The sequence below is a fragment of the Ovis canadensis genome, chromosome 15 (assembly GCF_042477335.2).
Source record: "Ovis canadensis isolate MfBH-ARS-UI-01 breed Bighorn chromosome 15, ARS-UI_OviCan_v2, whole genome shotgun sequence".
NCBI classification, from domain to species: Eukaryota; Metazoa; Chordata; class Mammalia; order Artiodactyla; family Bovidae; genus Ovis; species Ovis canadensis.
The window spans coordinates 80,465,551-80,493,474 of NC_091259.1; the positions used below are offsets into that span (position 1 = coordinate 80,465,551).

The 27,924-nt window shown below is 38.8% G+C and overlaps 1 protein-coding gene across 2 annotated transcripts; it reads left to right on the plus strand.

Moving 5' to 3' along the window:
* On the plus strand, positions 1–27,924 carry API5 (apoptosis inhibitor 5). Of its 2 annotated transcripts, none has more exons than XM_069553946.1 (14): positions 1–242; positions 9,035–9,196; positions 10,276–10,369; positions 10,867–10,932; positions 11,460–11,611; positions 13,474–13,680; positions 14,375–14,479; positions 15,569–15,658; positions 16,810–16,991; positions 18,566–18,659; positions 19,505–19,561; positions 21,273–21,349; positions 21,863–21,999; positions 25,790–27,924. In XM_069553946.1, the coding sequence occupies exons 1-14, from the start codon at positions 174–176 to the stop codon at positions 25,870–25,872; spliced, it is 1,575 nt and encodes a 524-aa protein (XP_069410047.1). In that variant the 5' UTR covers positions 1–173; the 3' UTR covers positions 25,873–27,924. The 2 variants fall into 2 exon arrangements, with proteins under 2 accessions (XP_069410047.1, XP_069410048.1); XM_069553947.1 differs by having other exon boundaries at positions 2–242; positions 25,795–27,924.

Sequence of the window (27,924 nt, forward strand, 5' to 3'; positions counted from 1 at the left end):
TACGTAACGTTGGGGGAGGAGCCGCCCTGTGCGCGGTGACTGGCGGCGGCACTGGCGGCAGCTGGAGGCGGAGTAGTGCGGGTCGCAGGCTTGGAGAACTTCGGCGGCGGCGGGGGCGCCGTTGACGACGACGACGAGGACAGCGGGAGCGGGCCCCGGGCTTGTCGTTCACCATGCCGACCGTGGAGGAGCTTTACCGCAACTACGGCATCTTAGCCGATGCCACGGAGCAAGTGGGCCAAGTGAGTAACCCAGCGGCCTGCGGGCCCGGCTTTCCGCGGCCTCGAAAGCGCTCCCCGGGCCCGGCGGGGGCTGCCGCTTCGCCCGCCCGCGAGCTCCTGGCCGCCCGGGCTCTTTTCGTCGGGGTGGGCCCCTCCCGGGAGTGCAGATCCGGGCTTCACCAGCCAGAGTGCGGTGCCCGCGTCCCAGGCTCCTCTGCCTCCCGTGGTCAGCCTTTTCTCACCGTTTCCTAATTCAGCTTTTTCAGCACCAACCCCCACCCCCAGTTCGGTCTCTTCCCTGATCCTTGTCCTCCAGGGTTCCTTTGAAGTCCTTCTCCTTTTCGGTGGCTCTCAATCCCTTGGAAGATTAAATTGAGAGTTCAGAAACGCCTTTCTCGAGGCAAAAATCTGCAGTTAATTTAGGAAGAGCGCTTGGGAGACAGAAGTTTGTGAAATACCGAAGGGGCCGTTACGTCTAGACTTTAATGAGGGCTTGTGATTTCGTTATTTAGCCCATTAGATGAGCGCCTGCCAGGAACCAGGTTCTGCCGCCGGGCCCTGGAAGTACGAGAAAGACAGACCCGTGCTCTCCCAGGACGCATCTTTAGTGAGGAAGAGCAGTGATAAATAAGAAAGTTAGATGCTTCCCTCCCGCCCCACCCACCACACACACACACACACACTCACACACCCTGTGGAAAGTGTGAAGAAAATATAACAGGGCCATGCACGGGGGGAAAGGGGGGGGGGTGCAGCTTTAAATAGAGTTGTCTGGGAAGAGTTCCCTAAAGTGTTTGCCCAGACACAACTTCAGCAGTGCTGAATCGGCCCTCCGAGCCGCTGCTGCTTTGTGAGCCTTCAAGTGCAGAGTCCATTGAACTTGAGGAGTTGGTAAAGTGGTGGTGTGTTTTCTTGGTAAAAGAACCAGTCTCTCCCCGACATAATCTCCATCATTGTTAGAAATCCCATGCTGTATCTTTTCAGTGCTTAAAACGTCATTTGATTCTCCTGCTTACCCATACCAAAGGAGTAGGAAGTGGGAAATCCTAGAGACTGATAACAGTAGCAAAGCTATGGCTGTGCATCTCCCATCCTTTTCTTCCGAACATGTGTAATTCAGTTTAGTTCAGATGCTCAGTCGTGTCCGACTCTTTGCAACCCGTGGACTGCAGCACGCCGTGCTTCCCTGTCCATCACCAACTCTCAGAGCTTACTCAGACTCATGTCCATCCAGTTGGTGATGCCATCTCATCCTGTCATCCCTCTCTCCTCCCGCCTTCAATCTTTCCCAGCATCAGGGGCTTTCCCAGTGAGTCAGTTCTTCACATCAGGTGGCCAAAGTATTGGAGCTTCAACTTCAGCATCAGTCCTTCCAATGAATATTCAAGACTGATTTCCTTTAGGCTGGACTGGTTAGATCGCCTTGCAGTCCAAGAGACTCTCAAGGGTCCTCTACAACACCACAGTTCAAAAGCATCAGTTCTTCTGCGCTTAGCTTTCTTTATGGTCCAACTCTCACACCCATACATGACTACTGGAAAATCCATAACTTTGACTAGATGGACCTTTGTTGACTAAGTAATGTGTCTGCTTTTTAATATGCTGTGTTGGTTGGTCATAGCTTTTCTTCCAAGGAGCAAGTGTCTTTTAATTTCATGGCTGCAGTCACCATCTGCAGTGATTTTGGAGCCCCAAAAAATAGTCTGTCACTGTTTCCCCATCTATTTGCCGTGAAGTGATGGGAACAGATGCCATTATCTTAGTTTTTTGAATGTTGAGTATTAAGCCAGCTTTTTCACTCTCCTCTTTCACTTTCATCAAGGAGCTCTTTAGTTCCTCTTCACTTTCCGCCATAAGGGCAATGTCCTCTGCATATCTGAGGTTTCTGATACTTCTCCTGGCAATCTTGATTTCAGCTTGTGCTTCATCCAGCCCAGCGTTTCACATGATACACTCTGCATATAGGTAATCAGTCCATTGTTCCATGTGTGGTTCTGACTGTTGCTTCCTGACCTGTCTCTCAGAAGGCAGGTAAGGTGGTCTGGTATTCCCATCTCTAAGAGAAAGAGTAAAGAGATGTATAATTCAGGTTGAATCTTATGAGCTGAACAAAAAACTTATCTTGGGACCATATTTAGCTTAATGTAGAATTGTGAATGCAGTGGTTTCAAGTATCACATGATTTTTCTTTCCTGCACATTTCCACTTCAGTAGAGAATTTTGATGTCATCGATGGTAAATATTTACTGATAGTCTGTTGTGGATGTTTATAGGGGGTGTGTGTAAGTCAGCTGTGAAGGAAACGTTTTCTGCCCATCGAGTCAGGGTGGGGAGAGCTTTACATGGTCTCTCAGTTTAGCTTCTGTTGCCCTTGTTCCTTAAGAGAACCGGTAAGTGAAGATGTTCTTGTTCATTATGACTGAGTTGGGGAAGAGTGTAGCCAATTGTTCTGCCTAAAATTGACTTCATTGCAGAGAGGATGGGGGACAAAAGATAGAACAGTGATTCTCAAGTCAGTTGTATACATTGCTCTCCCAAAGAGGTGATTCAGGACTCTTCCCAAGAACCCAGTGCTGTCCCGTAACCCTCATTTTTTGCTGGACAGTCACCTACTTAGAGTATGTTAGAGAAAACAGAAGCCAAACTGGAGTTTTCCTATGCTATGAATTTGAGAGTTGTTCAAATTTTCCTCTTATGTCATCTTTAGTTATAAATCTACCAGCTTAGGTTGAGAGTTCTTCCTCAAGAGGTCAGTAATGTTTCTCAGAAGAAATCTGCTTTTAATTTAGGAAGAGTGCTTAGGAGACAGAAGTTTGTGAGAAACAGGAGGGCCACCTTTCACGCAGATCTGAATGAGGACCTGCAATTTCATTTATTCAGCGTCTTTTTTGAGTGCCTATCATGTAGCAGACACCATTGTTGATTTAGTCGCTAAGTCACCTCCAGCTCTTTGTGCCCCTGTGGACTGTAGCCCACCAGGCTCCTCTGTCTGAAGGATTTCTCAGGGAAGAATACTGGAGTCAGTTGCTATTTCCTTCTCCAGAGGAGCTTCCTGACCCATGAATGGAACCCACGTCTCCTGCTTGGCAGGTGATTCTTTACTGCTGAGCCACCTGGGGAGCCCACCAGACACTCGGCTGGACAGTAAAATTTTAGCATAGTTCTTTTAAGTGATGGCACATCAGTACCTTCATGACACTGTAATGTCAAGTGTCAAACAACTAAATAAGATAAAAAGATCTCTGTGTAATAAAGTGTCATGATTTGCTGAGCCTCAGACAGTAAATTCTGGTAGAACTGAAGCTGGCCTAAACTGTAATGCCAACTAATTCTGCTCTATTGTGTAATAATCCTTCCCTTTTAGAGAAAATTCCTAAAACTGCTCACTAAAGAAAAGTGTATTGGGCTTCAAGATACTGCTTATAAATTTTAATTGAAAGCAACAGCCAACTTACCAGAAGGGACACCATTCATGTTTTTTTAAGAAGAGGAAAAAAAAGTTTACATTCTTAATGTACCTAAGCCAGATTTTCATGTTACCTTAGAAGATTTACAGTAGAGATTTTGAATTTCCTGGCAGGCACCTCTCTGGACTTCCTGGTGGCTCAGATGGTAGAGAATCTGTCTGCAATGCAGGAGACCTGGATTCAGTCCTTGGGTCTGGAAGATTCTCTGGAGGAGGGAATGGCAACCCACTCCAGTGTTCCTGCCTGGAAAATTCCATGGATAGAGTATGTGGTCGCAAAAAGTCTGATACGACTGAGCAACTAACACACACTTCTCTGGACACTTTTGAAACCATGTTTGAGTTTCTTAGTCTAAAACGTCCTTCTAACTTTATTTTGATTTTCACCCTTTTTTAAAGAGGTGAGTTCCACAGTTGCTCAGGGAGCTGCCACTGAGGGGACTGCCCAGGGTTAAATTCTTTTATTTTTTTGTTTCTCTCCTTGCCTTGTCCCATGCCCTTCAGTAGAACATTTGAAGAAATACAGTCAAGGAATGAACAGGTGCATATTTACCACATAACCCTTGTTTTCAAGGAGTCTGTCTTAATGCAGAAGGGAACTTTAAACACACATACTCAGACATATTTAAACCATGATCATGTATGTTCTAAGGAGCAAACTGTAGGTCATAAATTCTAAGTGAAGCATTATTTAATACCTCAGAACTCCAGTCCTTCTGTCGTCTCTCCTCTCGTAACTCGTGTTGTCCACCTCCTTATCCGGCCCCCTTTCTCCCGCTCTGCCGCTGCCACTCCTTAGGCAGGTCTCCTTCCTCTGCTGTGTTTCTTATCCCTCTCTAAGTCTTTTCCTGGTCCCCGACAGGCCATAAAAGAACATGCTGTGGCCCATCGTTAAATTTTGTCTCAACTTTTTATGAATGTACTTAATTTTAAGATGTAAATATTTAATTTTATGTTATGTAGTTGAGAAAAACTTAAAGAAAAACCAAACAACTATTAAGGGATTTTGTCAGTTAGACTGAGGTAAGATCTGACCGATATAATACCTAAACTCTGATTTCTCTTGTGTTCTCTTACACAGGGGTGTATTGGCTTTAAAGGTGGACGAGTATAAACTTTACTGACTTACGTTTCATGAAATAGCATTCTTTCGGTACTTTTTTCTGGCATGCTTAAGCTAAAATCAAAGACCAACCAAGTTCATAATCCCTCAAAAATATGTAGAAGTGTTAACAGTTTAACACACAAACTAAGTTTAATTGAGTCTAAGGAAGGAAGTAATGTAGCTTAGTTTATCCGTCTTCTTTACATGTCATACTTGAGAAATTTGTTGAAACTGCATCCTTTTTTCTCTAAAGTAATGGCTTTACTTTGCACGTCACTGCTACTTACTAGTTGTGATTTCACAGTTGTAGGTAGAAGGTTTTTCTTTTAGAATGTGTCTACGGAATGTGAGTCAAATTGTAACTTTTTTACTTGAAAATATCTTAGTGATTTCTTTTGCGTTTGCTCTTTTTATTAGATACTAAAATCACAGATAAATATAGTTTTAGAAATGTATTAAAAATGTTTACAATTAAAGCCTCTTATTAGGATCATAAATCATTTATCTAGCTAAAATATGCAACTGTTGGAAAAGGAAAATGCACAGTGCTGTGTAGGATGTGAAACATTTTATTGTGTTTACACACCTACCTGTTACTGAATCACTGTGATCACTGAAAATATCACTTATATCTTGTTTCTTTGAAAACCAGAAGTAGTAACTACTTGAGGGAGATTTCTGTTCAAGTCTTGTCCGTATACTTCAGTTGAAAAACAGGTAATTTAAAAAGCTGACAAAGAAGAATATAATTTTATTTTGCATTTCATAAAGGATAATTAAAGTCTCTTAATGTCTGTGAAATTATTTGATAAAACTGATGACTATTAATGGTAGTTTAGCGATGTTAAAATGTCTTAACTTTGCAAAGGTCTTGCTGTTTAGGATAATACATTTCAATTTACATGCTTGTGTGAAGCCTGTATTTAGGACTCAAATTACCTTTGACAACCCTGGATCTGGCAAGCTTTTCTTTCCTCTTTTGTTAATTAAGATCTCAGGATACAAATTTGAAAGATTCCAATTAAAGAAGCTTGGTATTAGACACAGGTCGTGACTTAAAAACCCATCAGAACTATGTTTGGGTCCTGGATCTGCTACTTAACTAACTGTGTGGTTCTGGACAAATTATTTCACTTTTCTGAGCCTTGGTGGTTTTCTCATCTGAAAATAGGGATAGTAGTAACACCTAAGGCACAGGATTACTGTGAGGCATTCCACAGCCCCTTGTAGGCTTTCAGCAAATGTTGCTGGTGATCCCTTTTTGTTCTATTCCAGATTTTTTTTCCTTCATAGAGGGATGGGTTGTTTCAAGCAGGAATTCTTCATTTACTTTTAGACAGTGAATTTTCGACAATTCAAAGGTCTTTCTAAGCTTGAAATTCGGTTAAAGGAAATTGGACTGATAACTCTGCAAAAAATAAGGATGTCAGATGGCTCCAGACTTTGATATTATGACATCTACTGAGGGCTTCCCTAGTGGGAAGCCTTTACTTTCAAACAGTAAAGAATCCGCCTGCAATGCAGGAGACCTGGGTTGGATCCCTGGGTCAGGAAGATCCCCTGGAGAAGGGAATAGCAACCCACTCCAGTAGTCTTGCCTGGGAAACCCCGTAAACTGGCAGGGAAACCCCTGCCAGTCCCTGCAGTGTCAAAGAGTCGGACATGACTGAGCACCTGACACTTTCACTGTAACACTGAGCGACTAACATTTTCACTCTTCAGAAGCTGTGGAGCAAGCTACAGGAGTGTAATGTGGCAGAGAAGTCAGCCATGATTTTTTTTGAACCTTTGCACAAAAAAGTGGGTAATATACTTTTGAAGTAGTAATTCCTGAAGACTGAGTTTGTGTCTGCATTTCATGAGGAAGCTATCCTTATTCACAGAAATTTCTGTTATTTAGGGGTTGGTATTAATGTTTAAGATAGGAGGAGTTGTCATTAATTTAGTAAATACGTATGTATTAAAATCTGTATCGTTCAAAGATCTAATTGTGACCATAGCCTTTTGATACATAAAACACTATATTTTTGATTATTTTTTTAAAAAAATAGTGTCCTTAATTGAGATTCCAATGAACCTAAATCACTTTGCACCCTGCCTTTTTTTTTTCCTTGAGTCTGTAATCTACTGGATGTTCTTTAGTCATCCACTTACTTACCTAAAGCATTTAGAGGATTGCCTTTTACAGAGTAAATACTATGCTGTGTACAAATTTGGTTTAGTGGTATGTTTAAGGTTTTCCAGTAATTAAAAGTTTTCTGTAGTCACGATATGTATTGCTTTGTTTCCCAACTTGATCCATTAATAAAAGGGCTAGTTTGGAGGCAGGTGTGAAGTGGGGACTGGGAATTGGTCGACTCTTCATATTATGAGTATCTGAGGGCAAGCACTTCTGAAATTTTTTTTTAAAGGAAACAAACGAACTTTGAATATTATTTTAATGAAAAGTCTGTGACATTGGGCATGCAGAAAAAAATACCACTTTTATATTCTAAAACAGACAAAATAAAGCTTCCTAACTTTCCTCTTATTGCTTAATTTCAGGAATATATTCTGCCTTGTGCAGTGTGCCCATTGAAAATAGATCGGTATATCTAAATGTAACACAGTTATTTGAGAACTGTGTTTCTTCAGTCTGTTCACTTGCTCAGTCATGTCAGACTCTTTGCAACCCATGCACTGCAGCACGCCATGCTTCCCTGTCCATCATGAACTCCCAGAGATTACTCAAACTCATGTCCATCCAGTTGGTGATGCCATGCAACTGTCTCATCCTCTGTCATCCCCTTCTCTTCCTGCCTTTAGTCTTTCCCAGCATCAGGGTCTTTTCCGGTGAGTCAGTTCTTCACATCAGGCGGCCAAAGTATTGGAGCTTCAGCTTCAGCATCGGTCCTTCCAGTGAATATTCAGGACTGATTTCCCTTAGGCTGGACTGGTTGCATCGCCTTGCATCCAAGAGACTCTCAAGGGTCTTCTCCAACACCGCAGTTCAAAAGCATCAGTTCTTCTGCGCTTAGCTTTCTTTATGGTCCAACTCTCACATCCATACGTGACTACTAGGAAAACCATAGCTTTGACTAGGCAGACCTTTGTTGGCAAAGTAAACGTCTCTCTTTTTTAAATATGCCATCTAGGTTGGTCATAGCTTTTCTTCCAAGGAGCAAGTGTCTTTTAATTTCATGGCTGCAGTCACCATCTGCAGTGATTTGGGAGCCCAAAAAAATATAAAGTCTATCACTGTTTTCATTGTTGCCCCATCTGTTTGCCATGAAGTGATGGGACCAAATGCCATGATCTTAGTTTTTTGAATGTTGAGTGCTAAGCCAGCTTTTTTACTCTCCTCTCACTTTCATCAAGAGGCTCTTTAGTTCCTCTTTACTTTCTGCCATAAGGGTGGTGTCATCTGCCTATCTGAGGTTATTAATATTTCTCCTGGCAATCTTTATTCCAGCTTGTGCTTCATCCAGCCCAGCATTTCGCATAATGTACTCTGCATATAAGTTAAATAAACAGGGTTACAGTATACAGCATTAACGTACTCCTTTCCCAGTTTGGAGCCAGTCTGTTGTTCCCTGTCCAGTTCTAACTGCTGCTTCCTGACCTGCATCCAGGTTTCTCAGGAGACAGGTCAGGTGGTCTGGTAATCCCATCTCTTAAAGAATTTTCCACAGTTTGTTGCAGTGCACACAGTCAAAGGCTTTAATGTAGTCAGTGAAGCAGAGGTAGATGTTTTTCTGGAATTCTCTTGCATTTTCTGTGATCCAACAGATGTTGGCAATTTGATCTCTGGTTCTTCTGCCTTTTCTAAATCCAGCTTGAACATCTGGAATTTTCTCGGTTCACATACTGTTGAAGCCTGGCTTGGAGAATTTTGAGCATTACTTTGCTAGTATGTGAGATGAGTACAGTTCTGTTTATTACAAAATTTTAAAGCATGATACAGTCACAAGACTAAGAACAGTTAATCACTAAATGAAGAAGTGTTAGTACATAACAAACCTGTTTTTTCCACGTAAAATTAGAATCATTCTTCTCTCTTTCCCAAATCACAAAGATAATGTGAAGGGCAGGGAGCGGATAGTAGGAAGGTAGGTGTTAAATTTAAGCAGTAAAACTCCCAAAATAAGCCCTATTTCTTAGCCTGTTTGAAATTTTACTAATTTAAAGCAAACTTTAAAAAGTTTGTTTAGCTTCCCATTCTTCAAAATTGTATTTCTTTTCTGCTTTATTCTTTTATTTCAGCATAAAGATGCTTATCAAGTGATACTGGATGGTGTCAAAGGTGGTACCAAGGAAAAAAGATTAGCAGCTCAGTTTATTCCAAAATTCTTTAAGCATTTTCCAGAATTGGCTGATTCTGCTATCAATGCACAGTTAGACCTCTGTGAAGATGAAGACGTATCGGTACGTTTATGGTTGATACTTTCAACAAGTTTTCAGATGTTGCTTTTGCCACTTTCAGACATTTTCTGTGTGTAGCTGATGGAACTGAAGTAGCAGTCATATTAGTGCACGATAAAATACTGCCGTCGGGTCTGGCCTGGTGGGACAGCATCCCAAGGCCTCAATCTACACGTGAGAAAATGTATCAGCTCTTTCACCACCTTTCAGTTGTGAAAAATGCATACAATATACTTCATTTTGCTTATTTATTTTCTACTGTTGAAAACAGTTGCGGCTCACATCGTTCTCGTAGATTGTTAGGCAAAGTGCATATGAAATCAGACTGGCTTTAGCTTGTAGTCAATTTATGCTTTCTTGGATATTTAAAATAATAGCATTGCAGCATAATATGTAGTTTCAACACCCCTAAATATTTTTCATATCAGAAAAATAATTGAACTGTGAAATAATTATATGTCATTACTGGAATAAAAAGGAGTAGTTTTTTCTTGGAACAGAATTAACCATTAGCATTTCTGGCTGCTGATACAAGTTCCTAAGAATTTTCAACTATTAGCCCCTGGCTTTTCAAATGAAATTAGTGAATCATCAACATTTCATGCATAATTTGAATTTTTATATTAAACTAGATAAGCCAAGATCCTGTATTTGGAATTAAGTACACAGAATATATCCACAAATTTGCATACTGAAAATCCTAAAGTAAGTTGTTACCAGCCATGACCTTGGCCTCTGCAGCCATTCTTGAGGGATCCTGTATGGTGTGCCCACATAGTAAAAACCCAACAATTGTATGTAGTCAACATACAGACTGTTTATGATCTCCAGTCTGTCTACTCGAGTCAGAGAATTGTATTTAATGTCCCTTTCCACCACATTTTGTTTTAGTATTCTGTGAAGTTTGAATATTAAAGTGGAGCAAATTATCTCTAAAACTGAAAATCTCATGTTTTATATTTTTGTGGCTCATATGCCGGTAATTATGGTTTCTCTTGTGATTTTGTCCTCTTTAAAGGTCGAGGTGGTTGTTTTTATTCATGATAGTATTTGGTTAATTTTTTATTTGAAATTATGTTCAGATTCGACGGCAAGCAATTAAAGAGCTGCCTCAGTTTGCCACTGGAGAAAATCTCCCCCGAGTGGCAGATATACTAACCCAACTTTTGCAAACAGGTAAGGAATTTTATTATTACCCTTTTAGCTAAACGTAACTTCTCTGAAGTAATGATTCTTTTTTTTTCCCCCTGAAGATTTTGCCTCTGATAGAAATTTAAATTCTTTTTTCATTCAGTTAGTTTGCAGCTTAATGACTTCTGGCTGTCTGGTTTCTAGTTTTGTTGTGATTTTGTTTGTGAAGGTATAATGACTGGACTCTCCGGGGCATTGTGATGCGTCGCGGTTTCACCCCCAGTTCCCTGTAGTTTCTTAACTGTGCCCTCTTACCATCTTAGCATAAGCGCTGGCCAGGTGCACGAGATCAGGGTCTGTACCCTTAGAGGAGAGATCACTAGATCAGGGTCTCTACCCTTACAGGAAAGATGTATTTTCTTGGTACCTGAGATAAACGCTTAGTTTATGTCTCCTCTTAGTGTAATCTGTGACAAACTGTGTTGAGGCTTAAGTTTGAAAATGAAGCAGATTATACACTGTACCTCTTTCTCTCTATCCAGATGACTCTGCAGAGTTTAACTTAGTGAACAATGCCCTCTTAAGTATATTTAAGATGGATGCAAAAGGTAAGGCCACTTCTTGTTCTGAATTGTGTTTGATGTCCTAAAAAATTGGGGAGTTTGGCATTTCTTATTAAGGGTGAAGTCTGGGATTTACCCAGACATCTGTTTCATAAAAATTCTAAGTGTTCTCAGGGGAAAAAAAAGCAGCTTAACTCAAGATGTTGAGTGAAGATGACTCAAAAAACCAGCAGAAATAGTTTTTAAAACAAACCAAACTTTTCCCTTAGAAATATGTTGGAAAAACTCTGTTTCCCACTTGAAAGAATTCATCCAAAAATACTTGGGCTTATTTACTATTAATAATCATAGAAAAGGAATGTCATGCTCAAGCTGATTCTGAATCCATGAACAAAGTGTACGATCACTCTTATGGTTGAGACTGTAGAAAGTTTAGACTGGTTTAACCAGTATCAGTGATATTCATGATGTATAGTAATTCACTTGAAAAGAAATGCTGTAATTCCAGTTAACCTGAAGGATGTCATTCCTGTATAGAATTGACTTCCCGGATCAACTGTTTTGTTTTGCAGGGACTTTAGGTGGCTTGTTCAGCCAAATACTTCAAGGAGAGGACATTGTTAGAGAGCGAGCAATTAAATTCCTTTCTACAAAACTTAAAACTTTACCAGATGAAGTCTTAACAAAGGAGGTAGAGGAACTTATTCTAACTGAATCCAAAAAGGTAAGCTTCTGTTGTCTTTTAGTGAACTTCCCTAATGCCCAGGAGTGTAGTTGATTTTAGCACTGTTCATCAGTGCTCCACGTAGCTTGTTTATAAGATCACATATCCCGTAAGAACCACTGTAGAACTTCAGGGTTTTCTTCTGTTGTATTTTGCACTTTGGTCATTTTAATGGCAAGTGGAAAAGACAAAAGGAGAAGGGGGTGGTGGAGGATGAGATGGTTGGATGGCATCACCGATCAACGGACATGAACTTGGGCGAACTCCGGGAGATGGTGAGGGACACAGAGGCCTGGCGTGCTGCAGTCCGTGAGGTTGCACAGAGTCAGACACGACTTAGTGATGGAACAACAGCAGCAGCACTTGTAATGATGAATTATTGTGTTACTTTAAAGGGTTCGATCACATATAAATCCTTTGTGGTATTATCCTCAAAATCTATGCATTCGTCAGGTCTCTGAATGAATCATTTCCTTCAGGAAATTTTACTTATTTCCCACCTGTCTCCCTAATTTTAACTTCCCTGGTGGCTCAGAGGTTAAAGCGTCTGCCTCCAATGCGGGAGACCCGGGTTCAATCCCTGGGTCGAGGAGATCCCCTGGAGAAGAAAATGGCAATCCACTCCAGTATTCTTGCTTGGAGAATCCCATGGATGGAGAAGCCTAGTAGGTTACAGTCCACGGGGTCGCAAAGAGTGGGACACGACTGAGCGACTTCACCTTACCTTACCTTACCTCCCTAATTTTAGGATATTCAGCCGTAGGATTCTGAATCATTTCAAAATGGAAATGAAATCACCTTGAAATGACCTGTGGTTTTATACTGTTCCATGACATTATAAGCTCAGGAGACCACGCTTATTTGTCTGTGCACCCAGCACTAGCAGAGTTACGGTTGCTCAGATTTGAAAGGTGTGCCACAATTAACTTTTCATTCAAACAGCACCAAAGTTTGGGAATAGTTTATTTTCACATGTTCAGGAAAATTCAACGTTGTCTCTAATGGCACCACTCACTTGCTTATTGGTAAGATTTCTTCAGTGAGAGAGAAAGGAGCTGTGTATTTCACTTCTGTGTCTGGTGGGATATGTCTTGATTGCTTGATCCTTTGGTCAGTGAACAGAAAGGTTTAGACCCACCAATACAGAGGACTGAAAATTTGCATGGTCTCCTGTTTTGTTTGTGTTCCCTTGTGGCTCAGCTGGTAAAGAATCCACCTGCAGTGCGGGAGACCCGGGTTCGATCCCTGGGTTGGGAAGATCCAGAGAAGGGAAAGGCTACCCACTCCAGTATTTTGGCCTGGAGAATTCCACACTGTAAAGTCCATGGGGTGGCAAAGAGTCGGACATGACTGAGAGACTCACTTTTCCTGTTTTGTGTGTAACTACCATGTTATGTGAATGAGGCTGCTTTTAAATATAAGGAACTGAATCTGATTTAACAGTTTATTGCCAGATTTTCATGATTTTTTTTTTTTTTTTTTGCTATCAGCCCTTGAAGAGCCTTTTTAGATATTTTAGATTTAAATAGTATCCTTAGCCACTCTCCCATGAAATTTTTAACACCGCAGATATACTGTATATCTGTTTATGTACTGTGTGTACATCTGTGCTTTAGACGTAAAAAAAGAGTAAAATTTCCCGAGAACTAAGTGTTGTTCCCTTGGAAACGATACAGTGCACCACTGAGAGTGCGTGGCTTGCTCTGAAGCTAAGTCGACTGAAGCTTGAAGTTCTCTCTCCAGTGTTTCAGAAGTCAGCAAACTGGCTTCTGCAAAACGGATTTGCTGTGCAGTTTCAATATTGCCCTTTCTTTTCCATTCAAGTGATAAAGATACTAATAACTATTCTGAATGGTCTCCAGGTGCTAGAAGATGTGACTGGTGAAGAATTTGTCCTGTTCATGAAGATACTGTCTGGGTTAAAAAGCTTACAGACAGTGAGTGGAAGGCAGCAACTGGTAGAGCTGGTGGCTGAGCAGGCTGACCTGGAGCAAACCTTCAACCCCTCGGACCCTGACTGTGTGGACAGGCTTTTGCAGTGCACTCGGCAGGCGGTACCCCTCTTCTCTGTGAGCTCTTTGTTCTATATAGCTAATATTTTGATTACTGGCTTGTAATTGTGTAGATATACACTTGACCATTCTCCTCAAAGCTCTGCATAAAAGTATTAACACAGTGGAGCAGTCATTTGTTTTATGCAGGCCTAGACAAAGAGCCCAAAGCAGCAAGAAGTTTCTTTAAAGTCTTGCCGGAGACTTCTGAAAAGTCTTGAGAATTTTATGTCCTACTTTGTAGTGTTCACTGAGTTTTTTAAACAGTTTAGTAACCTAACTTCTTTTTCTTAAATTGTCTAGATTGTTGTTATAGGTAAGTTTGCTGTTTTCTCTCTGGCTTTGGGCCTCCTCAGGCGCTGAATCTTTTGAGATGTATGTAGCAAAGTTTAAAAAACACAATTTAAAGGAGCTGTCGTTTTGGGGAAATGTATACTCTAAAATTCAACAATGAAGTCTTCCACACAGTTTGACCTTAGAATCAAAGAGTTCAAAGATGTATAAAAGTCCCATGCTCCAGATTACTTTGCAACTAAGTATATGCTGTGTGTTGAGGTTACTGATGAGATGCTCTGGGATATGCTCCCCCATTGTATTTTAGCTGTAGTACTTGATGCTTTGATACTGAGCATTTATTGATTGACATTCGACTATTAAATTTGAGAGAATATGTATTTTTTTTGACAATTCAGTATTCTTTGGATTTTTACAGAAAAATGTTCATTCCACAAGGTTTGTGACTTATTTCTGTGAGCAAGTTCTCCCTAACCTCAGTTCCTTGACTACCCCAGTGGAAGGTCTTGATATACAGTTGGAGGTAAGAGAAAATTTCTGGCTTTAGCACTGAAAAGGCATTGCCATATTTCAACCTGAATGTAAACCACTAACTTGATCTGATTGCTAAGAGATTTAAGGCTTGGTGGTGGCTAGCTAATAACCTGTCCCAGGATTAATTACATGGGAATGCTTTATGGATTCATTGAGAGTTTGCTGTAGTGGGAAAGCAATGCCTATAGTTTTCATTATAGTCATTCTGTACCTTTGTAGCCTAAATGCTTTTAAATACATTGTTCAGTCATGACAGTTCCTATCTCTATAACTGACAGAGCCAGGTTTAAATAGATTAACACAAAATGTCGTTTATCCCTTCTCCAATAGAATTGACTGCCCTCTCTCCCTTCTATATCGACTGTAATGTACATACACATTTTTTCAGAGCATATAAAAATACTTCTTTCTCCCCAATTTAACCTTATTCCGCTTGGAATCTCCAAAATCTAATGTAGAGCCTGATTCTGAAAAGCACCTGATGATGTTTGTTTAGTTGAACTGAAATATGGAAATACACCATTTCCTCATGGGTCTTTAGGGGAGGGGAGGCTCACAGTGCACTTAACTGTGGTTGCTCCACATGTCCTGGGTGTGACTTACCATACTGGGATTGAGTAAAGCAGAGATGAACCTCAGGAACAGTGGCGGTTACTGACGCTTTGATAGTGTCCAGAGACTGCATTTGATAGCAGAGGAAGCCCAGCCTACATATTAGCAGTGAAGAGCCCTTGCTCGTCATCTCTTCCTTGTACATCATTGTCCTCTAGCGGAGAGCGTCGTGTGTGTTCCTCTCCTTCCTGATCCCCAGAGGCATATTGAGAGCCATGAGGTCAGGGTTTCAGGGTCTACGCTGCCACTCACATATCTCGTGACTTCGCCAAGTTACACTCTCTCTATGACCTTCAGTTTCCTCAAAGTAAAATAGAGCTGCATCTCTAAATTTTTTTTTCCAGTTCAAACATTTTCTGTAAAAGCCTATTTGAAAAATAAGCAGTCTTAAATAGTTATCTAGAATACTATCTTACAACCCTTGCTCATTCAAAGAATGCTAATAACAGTAAATTGTGTGTTTTAGGTATTAAAACTCTTGGCCGAAATGAGTTCATTTTGTGGTGACATGGAAAAGCTAGAAACAAATTTAAGGAAACTATTTGATAAATTATTGGTAAGAATGTTTTTCTTTTCTTATGGCCTAGTCAGTATAGCGTCCCAAAGCTTAGTAGTGTAGTGTTCACAGATTATTCAGAGCCAGATTTTGAAGTGACTTAGGTAATAATCCTAATAAGTGTTCTTAGCTGCTCAGGCCACAAAATTGTCTACTTTTTTTTAAAAAAAATCTGTTTTAGTCTTTTGCATTTCTTCTGTTGTTGATGCTGTAGACAAAATATAATACGAGATTTATATAGTAAGTTTTTCTGCTATTTCTTCATCAAAATATTGTAAATGTTTGCTCCAGAGCACAATCACGGTTACTGCCCAGGGCCAAATAGCTTTCACAGCCTAGAAGTAAAGTCATTAAGTCATCATTGTTTTTTATTTTGTGGCTTACAATTTAGATGTCATATTCAAAAAATCATTATTGCCATGACCCACGTCGAGGAGCTTTATTCCTATGTTTTCCTCTAGGAATTTCGTAAGAGACAAACATCTTACAGTCTGGTTTCCTCTGGCATGCTTTGCTTAGTAATGATCTCTAGGTCTGTCCCTGTGGCTGCAGGTGGCGCCGTCTCCCCACTTCTTGTGGCTGGGGAGCACTGCAGTGTGTGCAGAGACGCACCACATCCTGTCTGCTTGCCTGTTGATGGGCATTAGGTCGCTTCCATATCTTGGCTATTGTAAATAGTGCTGTGAACATTGGGATGCATGTATCTTTCTGAATTAGTTTTCTCTGGATATTTCCCCAGGAGTAGAATTGCTGGATCATACTGTAACTCTCTTTTCAGTTTTTTAAGAAACTGTTTTTAAGAATACTGTTCAAGGAGCATCAGCTTTTGTTGCCAAACCTAGATTGAATCCTGACTCTTTAGCTGGTTTTTTACCTAAATTCTCAGAACTTCAGTTCCTTCATCTGCCTAGTGCTGGGTTGGGTACTTTTGTTGTCAGTAGCAGCAACAGCTATACTATTGGTTAATACGGATTGTTGACCGGTTGGGTCATTGATCCAAAATGTAAAAGGGATATCTTATGTAAATTTCTTATCTTGGTAGTTTTTAATGTTTCATGTCTTAAAAGTGTGTCCTATAATTACTTGAGTATGTTTTATAATTAGAGTGTCTAGAGCAGATCTCGTATATCTCTTGCATTTTCATTTCTTAGGAGTACATGCCCCTCCCTCCAGAAGAAGCAGAAAATGGGGAGAACGCCGGTAATGAAGAACCCAAGCTGCAGTTCAGTTACGTGGAATGTTTGTTGTATAGCTTTCACCAGTTGGGCCGAAAACTTCCAGATTTCTTAACAGCTAAGCTGAATGCAGAAAAGCTCAAAGATTTCAAAATCAGGTGATATATGATTGAAGTGCCTCAGTCCTTGTTAAAGGTGAAAGCTATCTTGAAGCTGCCTTGGTTTTGTTTTCATTTTGCAAGAGCTTTTTCCCCACCCTTTCTTATTACAATGCAAAAGAATGCAAGATCCACAAAACAGGAATGTATACAAAGACACAGCTGTGGTGGCATGACGAATGCTTGGCAGAAGATGGCCTTTTACAGAAATGGACTCTGGCTCTCCTCACTTGCTTTAGGATATTGGGCGGGTTCTCTGACCTAACACCTTAAATTGTCCTCAGCTGTTCAATTTATAGATAACAGCACCTGCCTTATAGAGTTGTGAGAATCAAATTATCCTCAACTGTTAAATTTATAGATACTAGCATCTACCTTATAGAGAATTAAATGACAGTAATGAAAAGCTTTAAGCACAGTGCCTGGCGTATACTGGGTATTTGGTAAACTATAGCTGCTCTTAATCAGAGAAGGCAATGGCAGCCCGCTCCAGTACTCTTGCCTGGAAAATCCCATGGGTGGAGGAGCCTGGTAGGCTGCAGTCCATGGGGTTGCTAAGAGTCGGACACGACTGAGCAACGTCACTTTCACTTTTCACTTTCATGCATTAGAGAAGGAAATGGCAACGCACTCCAGTGTGCTTGCCTGGAGAATCCCAGGGACAGGGGAGCCTGGTGGGCTGCCGTCTGTGGGGTCGCACAGAGTCAGACACGACTGAAGCGACTCAGCAGCCGAAGCTGCTCTTAGTATCTTACAGGGTTTTTATTATGCTATGGTGTGGCTGGAGGAGCAGCACTGGAGAAGTTAATTTAAGTTGTTTCTCAGGAAGATACTTTGTATTAAATCATTGTTAACAAATTCTCTTCTTGAGCTACTGTATCACCTGTTATTGTCCTCTATGCTTTGTAAGGCAGAGGTCTATTACTTGCTGAAACATTTGACCAGAAGCAAACGTCTTAGGAAATTACTCTGAAAGTGAAAAAAAAACAGTGATGCCACATTGTTATCATGCAGAATTCCTAGAAGGCGGCAGGCTGGAGTTACCGTAGCACTTTTCCACACATACTACCTGGAAACAAATTTGGAAAAAAGATTACTCAACATCCTTTGCAAAATTTACAATTTTGTTTTATTTTTAAACTGGACCCTAAGGTGCAAATGGGTCAGACACCATCCCTTGTTAGCAGATAAACACAGAGATTAAGTGACTTGTGTCTGTCACTTGAGCTTCATTTGACTAGTAGAAGAGAAGAATCCAGGCCACCTGATTCTAACCCATGGTTCTGTGTTGTTTCTAACTTAGGTTAACCTTGCAGGTTAATGTAACAAGCTTCCTTAACCCAGTTCTAGAAGTGTTTCCATTGCCAGGTTGAGTGTGGATCTCTTGCAATTTTTGACAAAGAAAAACTACTTTTATTTTACTTATTTGTGTATCTGTTATGATCATACATTGATAATTAAAAGAAATTCCCCCTCAAAATTTACTCTTTATTGGTAAAGGCTGTAGTTTTCTTCAAATTTAAAAACAGAGTTGAAGTGATGATTTGTTAATTAATAAATACTTCTTCATTTAGGCTGCAGTACTTTGCACGGGGCCTGCAGGTTTATATCAGACAACTTCGCTTGGCTCTCCAAGGTAAAACAGGCGAGGCCTTAAAAACAGATGAGGTAAGAATACTGGGTTATATCTCATTAGGAAATTTTTATAATAGCCACAATTCATTACAAATTCAGACTGAATTCATATATTGAAGTGTACCATTCAACTTTATTTGAACTGATGATTTAAGTCTAAAAGTTGAAGATAAAGTGTTAGAAGACTGCATATTTAGCTATATGCTAAGGTATCTAAGAAGCTTCTACCATTGTTGAAATGTCTTGAATGTTTCCAACGTTTGTGAACAGTGTTTGTTACCACACTTTGATACATACTGATCTTTCACTGGGGTCTCATTAGCAGCACATTTTGTTTAAATATTTGATTAGTGATTGTGACACTTTAAAATTTTACCTTTTTGAAACCCAAACATTAGTTTACATTAAAATTAAAAGTATTAAACTACTAATTCTGTACCAAACTATATCTTGTGTTTACGTTGGGATCTTTGGTTTTCCCTGATCGCATCTATTTTGATCAGTCTTCATCCTACTTCATCCTAGTCCTAATGAAATATTTTAAGTTTCCTTGTGCCTTTCTGTAACGTATTCTAGTTTCTTTTGAACAACTGATACATGCCAATGACCTGTCGCTTACTTGGTTTTCAGGTAAACTGTTAACAGTTTAATGTTCTAACCTGTTGAGGGAAGATAAAAGATTATTTGCTGTCTTTGCCATCGCCACATTTGTTAATTGTCGAGAAATAGGAATAAGCATTATCTGTAGATATAAGCCAATTAATTTCCTAACTGTAGAAATGATTCTGAAAAAGAAGTGGAGTTCAAGTTTTATATGGGAAAGTAATATATCATAAAAGTTACTGGCATTTTAATTTAATGTTGTTTTCCTTTTACAGAACAAGATTAAAGTCGTTGCATTGAAAATAACAAATAATATTAATGTTTTAATCAAGGTAAGTCTTCCTTTCTTACTCAGCCATCCCAACTAGCTAGAAAGTTAGTGCAAGGGATATGTCCGTAATGGTCTAGTGAAGGAGAAATGCCATTACGTTGCATACATTTGGCCTTTTAAAGCTTTATGGTTTTTATAATACCAGGTAACACTTTTGTAGCTATTATAATTCATTGTTTTATTTATTTAAATGTTATTGCAGAAGATACTGTAAACAAAGGGAGGCATGCACAGTTCTGACAAACAGCGTTGGAACAGATACATTAGACTCAGAAATTTCACTGACTTAAGCTCTTGTAGTTTTAACGCTATTGGTTCCTTTTGAATGACCAATAAAACCCTGCTTCACTTTTACTAAGAATGGACAGTCTTATGTGGTGCATGACATGTCCTATGCTCTTTTCTGTTAATTTCTCTATGTAATAAATTGAGAGTGTTCTATACTGTAGGCTAAGGTGTACCTTACCATTAAACCATAAATACGGTTCAGTTCCATTTATCCTCCTCAAGTATCTGTTAGCCTAAACAAAAACTAATAACCTGAAAGAACAAAAGAGCAATCACAACAAAGAACCCATCATTTGATATCATAAGTTAACGGTATTGTCACAGTTAACAGTATTGTAGCCAGGTGGGAGAAAGAAATATTTGTCACACAGCACAAAGCCTGACAGGAACAAAATCAGGGCTAGTGGTATGTCTTAAAAGTAGTCTGGTAAAAATCCCATGGAATACTTACTTTTTATCAGAAGAGAAAGGGAACTTTTCAGAGAAAGCAGTGAGACATTAAGGGATGAATTATCAGTGCCAAGAGGAAAAGGGAAAGGGCATTAAGAGGGAAGAAAACTGACTCACACCTCAAAGAAAATTTTTATAATAGGCTCCATTTATTTCAAATCTTAAATATAAATCATAGTTTGAAATGGTGAATTAATACATTAAAATGTGAGATTTTACTTTATTTGAACTGATACCATAAATCAAAGTTGAAGATAATGTTTAGAATAAGCAAATACTGTGAAAGAAACTCAGTTTACTTTTATCAGATTTTACCTATATATAAAAATTAGGGTAAAACGATAAATATAAATTCATCATAGTTTTGAGGGTATAATGAGGACTAGATTACTTCACTTCTGAATTATTTCAGTATTTAAATTTAGCAAATATTTGCATTGCCATATATTGATAATTTAGTATTTAAATAATGTGGAATTTTTCATTATTGGTAATATATAGATATTTGAGGGGAAGAAAAACATGATTACCCAGACCATTGGTTTTGTTCTAGTATTGAACCACTTAAAAATCTGCAATAGCAAATGCAGATTGCACCATTATATTTTCCTTAAAGCACCTTAGTGACTGCATCTGTGCAAAAGAAACCACTTGGTGATTTTATTGAAGTTGATAAAAATTGATATTTTGTCCTGTAACCTGAAACGACATTTGAAAAAAGTTAGCTGCACTTTCTTAAGTGATATGCACAAAATAACATTAATTAGGTAATGTATGTCATTTGCAAACCAAATTGTCCTTGTTTACTTTCTCATGCAGTTTTCCCTAGGTTCTTGTTTTAGTCACTAGCACAAAAGCAAGTGGATAAGTTACTCTCCTTCTAAGATTAAAGATGTGTCTTCCCGTTTCCTATCTTTACTGCCACTTGCCACACCACCAAATACTTCAGAAATCTCTTCATTTTGTTTCTTCAGGATCTCTTCCATATTCCTCCTTCTTATAAGAGCACAGTAACATTATCCTGGAAGCCTGTACAGAAGGTTGAACTTGGGTAAGAAACATATTTAAAAGGGATTAAAGTGTTCTAATTTGATTTATAAATATGAAAAGTCTGAATTCAGATTATTGCATTTCCTGTACAAAATGGTACATTATTAAATGAGTCTTAATAAGATGTTAAAATATAGCTATTAGAAGCATGACTTACATAGAAAATCTAATCTAGTGTTTATAAAATAAACTGGTGGAATACAACTCTGGAATTTTCAAACCATTGTTTGTATTGCTGTGGCATAAGACTTTTTTGGTAAGTTCTATGAAATGAGTCACTTGTGTATAATCTATGAAGCTACATATTTCACATTGTTTTAGAGCCTTGTAAATGCCCTTGTGACAATGTCTGCATAACCGAAGCAGAGTTAATTTGATGACATCAGATGTTATTTCCTTTTTTCTGATGTGACTATCATCTTTAGGGTGTCTTTTGTGACTAATATGATAAATTTATTGCTAGCCTCTGATATAAAAGAATTTTTTTTCATTGCTGCTCTTCCTACCGTTATAGGCAAAAGAGAGCCAGTGAAGATACAACTTCAGGTTCACCTCCCAAGAAATCTTCAGCAGGACCAAAAAGGGATGCCAGGCAGATTTATAATCCTCCTAGTGGGAAATATAGCAGCAATTTGAGCAACTTTAATTATGGTGAGCGTTTCCGTTTGGGTACAAGAAATATGAGAGATTAGGCAGAAACTGTGTTATACTTGATTTTAAATAATAATTGAAGAGTATCATAGCTCTTTCAGGTTACTTTTTTTGCGTTAGCGTGGGGAACTTGAACTGCTGGGAAAACAACTTATCCTATTCCTTTCTAAGTCACCCTTGTGGGTTCACTGACCTGAGCATGTAACACTAAGAACCTGAAAAATAAGCCTGTTGTATTCAGAGATGCCAACAGAAAAAAAAAAAGGAAGGAAGATGACATGAACCATCCATTCCTGATTGTCCCTGTTTTAGCTTCAAAGCAAGAAGGGTTGTCCATTCTCCCTCAGGAACAGATACAGCCTCTGGCAGATGTGGTATTAACGATCCTTCTTGGGCCTCGTCAGCCTCCTGCTTGTCCTCCGGTTGTCTGTGCTCCTTCAGGAGGAGAAGCCTGGAAGGCAGAGGCAGGCGGGAAAGCACCGGCTGGCAAAGATGCGTCCTCTTGCATTCTCCTCCATGCCCAGTGCAGTCCTCTTGTCGACTTCCACTAGTCCAGTCTCGCTCAGGCCTGTTGAATCAGAAGTGAAGTTTGTCTCATTGGCTTATAAAGAAGAATGGACATAAATATCACTGACTCAGATCCCTAATCTTGCTGAAGAAGACAAAGTTTAATATCTAGAACCAAACATACTTGTGATTGGTCTTGATTACCAATCAGAATTAATTCTACAGTAATTATTCCCCCAAAAAAGTACATTCTGAAGCATATACTCCCTATAATTGTTTCCAGGATGAGATGATTTGACATTAAGTAAATGCCTTCTATAATAGCAAAATTCCTCCAATATCCAAGCAAAAAGATTATGAAAAGGCAATTTCAGATTGTGAAATGAACCCTTAAACTCCAGTCAGACTCCTTGAGGCAACTTTAGTGTAGAAAAGATCACTGAACTCTTTTACTTATATAATAATAGGTAAACATGCCTCTCTTGGCTTCTTGTTTTATCTGAAAAATAGGGATAGCAGAGAACTTAAAAACTTCAAAAAATATTTATGATAGCATTTTGTAAATGGAAAAGATTCTGTTACTCCATTCACTAAATATTGTCTGTCCTCTGTCACTTGTATGATCTAATGTGGTACTTATCAAAACCTTTAACATACATCAGCTATTCTCTCAGATACCATCTTCATTTGATTTAGATGAATGTAGTCAACTATGGAAATACATAGAGAATTATATTTATTTTCACTTAGGCAAGTCAATTACTCTGAATTTCCATGAGTATTCTGCCCTGTGACATTCATTGCCTGCCTTAGAATCAGATGATGTAATGCATGTGGAAAACAGATGTGAAAAATGCAAAGCCTTAGGTTGTGTGTGATTTTTTTAATTATCAATACAGAGGGGGGAAGCAGTTTTACCGAAGACAAAAATCAGGGAATTTCTTGGCCATCCTGTGGTTAGAATTTCGACCTCACCCTGAGGGCCTGGGGTTCAATCCCTGGTCAGGGAACTAAGATCCCATAAGCCACACGGCAAGGCTAAGGGAGAAATCCAGGAGTCCCTTACAGCTTCAGTTGTTCCTTAGTCAGCAAAGTAACAGAACGACAAACACGCCTGATAACTGCCTTTTGTGTCTGGTGTTCCTATACTTCAGTAGTCCTACAGGAGCAACCTTGTAATTGGAGTGCTTGTCATAAATTGAGTTACAAAGCAAACTAGACTCTGATTGTTCTTTTTGGAAAGTAGGAACAAAATTTCTACTAGTATTTTTATTTGGGGGAGTTGAGATGTATCAGGTTATAAGTATTCTCATAGAAACAATTTGAAGAGTTTTCTTGGATTTCTTTCACCCATGCAGCTGAAAACAGTTCTCAGTATTACAGATGAAAATTAGTTGACCTATCTACCTCAAATTTTTCTACCTTTTAATGTCCTTTCCTTAGGGAACTGACAGTGGGTCAGGAGGAAAGAGAAACAGTGTTGGATTTTTTTTCCTGGGGTGTCAGTGTTGCCTCAAGACAGAGGGAGAAAAATGTTTTGTGTTTAGTCTTTAATACTTAGACTTTATTACCCATATTTAATCATTGAAATTCTACTTTCTATGTCAGCCAAACTCAATTTTATCATATCACTGTCTTACTACAGTGACCAAGTCTGCTGCAAAGAAAATAGATTGTGCCAGTGACTTGGGCCTAAACTAGTTTTATGCACAGAGGGAGCCAGAATTTGTAATTTGTCTGTGAGTCCATGTAGGCATAGTTAGACTTTTTTCCTTATCAAGGTTTTTCACTTTACTAACCATCATCTCTATTATTTGCTTTATCAAAAAGTGTTTGTTCCCATAACTTGGTCCAGCTTCCTGGTGCATTTTCAATCAAAGTATTTGCACATACCCATGTTTAGCTTTCCTTCCTGTAGAACAAGAGTTCCCTGGTAACCCACAAGTACTAATTCTATATTTTGTGACTTGTGTCCTTCAACTTTTACCTTTTTTGAATATTAAAGTAATTTTTTAAGTATAATTTTAGCTAGTAGCAGTATTAGTTTAAGCTTGAAACCATTAAAAAGATCATTAAAGTGATTTTTTTAATGTAATAGCTCATGCTGGTTTCATTTAAATAGTTGGCATACCAGTCAATTTAGAAAAATTTATCATGACGTGAGAGGTGACTTTGAATCAGATTCCATTCTGTTGACAGGTAAATGTTGGTTAAGCTGGGGAAAGGTCTAGTTAGTTTTCTAACTCAGTTTCTGGAGGGAAAAAAATAAAGCATCACCCAAAAACAGTAACATAATTCTAGCCATAATGGCAAAAAATGGATTGCAGTACTGACTGGATAGGAATTTTCAAGCCTCCAACATTATGGATCAGAAATGGCAACAGCAGGTTCTTCTTATTGCTCCTAACAAGATTCCTGCAGTGAAGAAGTTTGAAGGTTCCAATGAGGAGATTGGATCTCTGGAATTAGAAGTTTGAGACTCTTACTCATTTGTGTATGATGAAAGGTCCAGCCTTGCTGATACCATCAATCAGTTTTCTTCACTGGAAAGACTCCTTTGAGGAATATTTCTCTGGACCAGTGAAACAGACTGATAAGTAAACCAAGGACTTATTCTATCATATGATCCAAGGGACTTGATTTTTTAGCAAGAGATATGCTTAATTTACATCAATAACCCAAACACTGTAATATATACATACAGCCTTTTTGGCAGCACTCTGAGCAGCTCATACATAGCTGACAAAGCAGTGAGAAAAGCTGTCAGAATTTGTAACATTATTTTTCAGTGTGGTGACCCAAACAGATTGCCTTTTCATTGCATTTGAAAGGTACATTTTTCATTCTAGCCTAACTTTTCAGAATTGATCACTGGTAGTTTAAGATATTTTATATATATGACAGTAACTTTTGAAGGCCTATAGCTTTAATCCCTATTAAATATAGACACGTTTATAGTTTCATTAGTTATCTTTGTGATAGGCACCAAAATAAAGAACTAAATGTAGTTATCGTTAACATTGTCACCTTGAAATATTTTTAATGGGATACATTTAATTGAGTACATACTATGAATATGTTTGGTACCTTGAGGTAATGCGCTTTGGTATATATGATGCCCTGGTTTTATGTAAAGATTTGAACTTGTAGATGTGCTCGCAGAATACCATGCTGTTTTGATAGAGCCTCCTGCTGCATTCAGAGCTTCCAGCTACATTTCTTCTGTGTGTGCTGTCCCATGAAGTCCTGAACAAGACCTAAACCCTTGTTCGCTTTTTCGTAGAGCAGAGAGGAGCCTTCAGGGGAAGTAGAGGTGGCCGAGGTTGGGGCGCACGAGGAAATCGTAGTCGGGGAAGACTCTACTGAAAGAGAAGTCACATTCTTCAGCATTGTCATGAGCTTAATATACTTAATTCTACTACTCATTGGATTGCCGGGGGTGTCCCTTTAAAAAGACTGCTGCCTTCAGCTAAAAACTTACTGTTCTTTATACCTTTGTATGTATGATCTACTTTTGTAACAAACCATGGTTGTGTCCAAGGTAAAAACCACAGCGATATTTTTGGATGCTTTGTCTGCAATCTTGACTTGTTTTTGCAATATCGTCATTATTCAGACTTCACATTGTGAATCTTTTAAACATCTTGATAATTTGTTATTGAGAGCTATTCAGATCTAAACTGTAATAAAATTCAGTCCATTTCTGATAACTGGTAAAGATCATCAGTGCTGAAAGGTTCCTGACTTTCCTGTCCCCTCTGTCTCCCCGATGCCAACATATGGAGAAGAGTAATGGTCAGACTTAACATTTATTTTCATGGTTATTTAATAAAGCTGCTAGGCAATGGTACAGTATTCCTGCGTGTCAGAAAAACAAAAATAATCAGCTTTCTTAAAATGTAGAAATGACATGACATTTTTAGGAAGAAGTAAGTTGCTTTGCATTGCTTACTTAACTCTTCTCCATATGTTGTGATATAAACTTTTGAATATGGGATCTTACTATTTGCATAGAAATGTGTATGTATAATATACATACATACATGAGCATATATCTGTGTGTGTGTGTGTATATATATATATGCATGCTGTGAAACTTGACTATACAACATAAGTCTTTTTTTTTTTTTTTTAATTCCAGGAACGGGTAGTCTTTGACACGGTGATTATCCTCTTGAGGCTGAATTCATTATTCACTTGTTATTTAGGTTTTCCTCCCAGTAGTGAGGGCTTTTGAGTCAGTTGCACTTACATGATTATTGTTATTTAAAACTAAAACAAAGGCTGCATTTTCAAAGATAAATTTGAGATCCCTGTTGGAGAAATACAGCCAAAATACTGAATCTGATGTACATACAGGTTTCTGCAGGATGAAATAGAGTAATTTAGAATTTGGGGATTTGATAACCAGGGCAGCCCAGGAAAAGTGACTTGGTAATATACCAATAAGTAAGGGATGCTCTCTCAGTTTGCTTTTGCCACTTTCAAGATTTTAACTTCTCAGGTTATTAATCAAAATTATTGTATAAGTTAGTCAATAGAATCTTTAGGTTAAAACAACAGATGGGGGGTTTGTGGAGTGTTTAATTGTCATGGGCATTTTTAGTAGCATAGGCCCTTTGCTCTGCATTTGAATGTTTCATATATTTTTGTTCCACAATTAATCTTCCCTCCCCAGGTTTGTTATTCAAATCTAATGCCTGAGTGACATTTTCTAGTAGTTTGACCTATTTTTTGAGGAATAGTTTGTGATTCCAATGCAGGTGTCTTCATTGTGTTACCTCTATACTGGGGGAATAGACAAAAAAAAAAAAACAACAAAACCTTTGTTAGAATTACTGCACATGTTTCTGGAGAAAATGTTTTTTGAAGACTAGAATGATACAAGTGAGCAAAAGAAGTTGGTCAGCTTGACTATGGAGTGGTGGCAATAATCTCTAAACATTCCGAAAGACTATGAGCTGAACTTAAGCTCCCTTGGTATCTGAACAGATACAGGAACATGGAATTGCCATTTGACAACTGTGACCAGGTAGTCTGGACCTTAGAGTCAGATCAGCCAGTGGCCTAACGCCATTTCAAGTACAGAAGCTGTTTTGGGACTACATTTATATAAATTTGAACATTAAGTATAATTTTTCCTCTTTTTCTTTTTAATATTTGTAAACTCAGAGCTAAAAAGTGACTTTACTTTCTAAAGTTTGATATTAAGTTGACTGTGTTCCTTCCCTTACCGCCTCATTGTTCCCCTTCCCTTTCCTAAAGCAATAGTGCACAACTTAGATTATTTTTGCTTAAAAAATTTGAACGAAAAATTTCATGCCATGGATTTTTTCTTTTGCAAGACACCTGTTTATCACTTTGTTCAAATGTAAATGTTCCCCTATGCTTTTGAAATAAATTTCCTTTTGTAATTTT

Bases quoted from the DNA above. Each gene is read 5' to 3' on its own strand.
- API5 (XM_069553946.1), top strand. From the start codon at position 174: ATGCCGACCGTGGAGGAGCTTTACCGCAACTACGGCATCTTAGCCGAT. The intron at 243-9,034 runs GTGAGTAACCCA...CTTTTATTTCAG, and splicing joins CCACGGAGCAAGTGGGCCAA to CATAAAGATGCTTATCAAGT. The intron at 14,480-15,568 runs GTAAGAGAAAAT...TGTGTGTTTTAG, and splicing joins GTCTTGATATACAGTTGGAG to GTATTAAAACTCTTGGCCGA.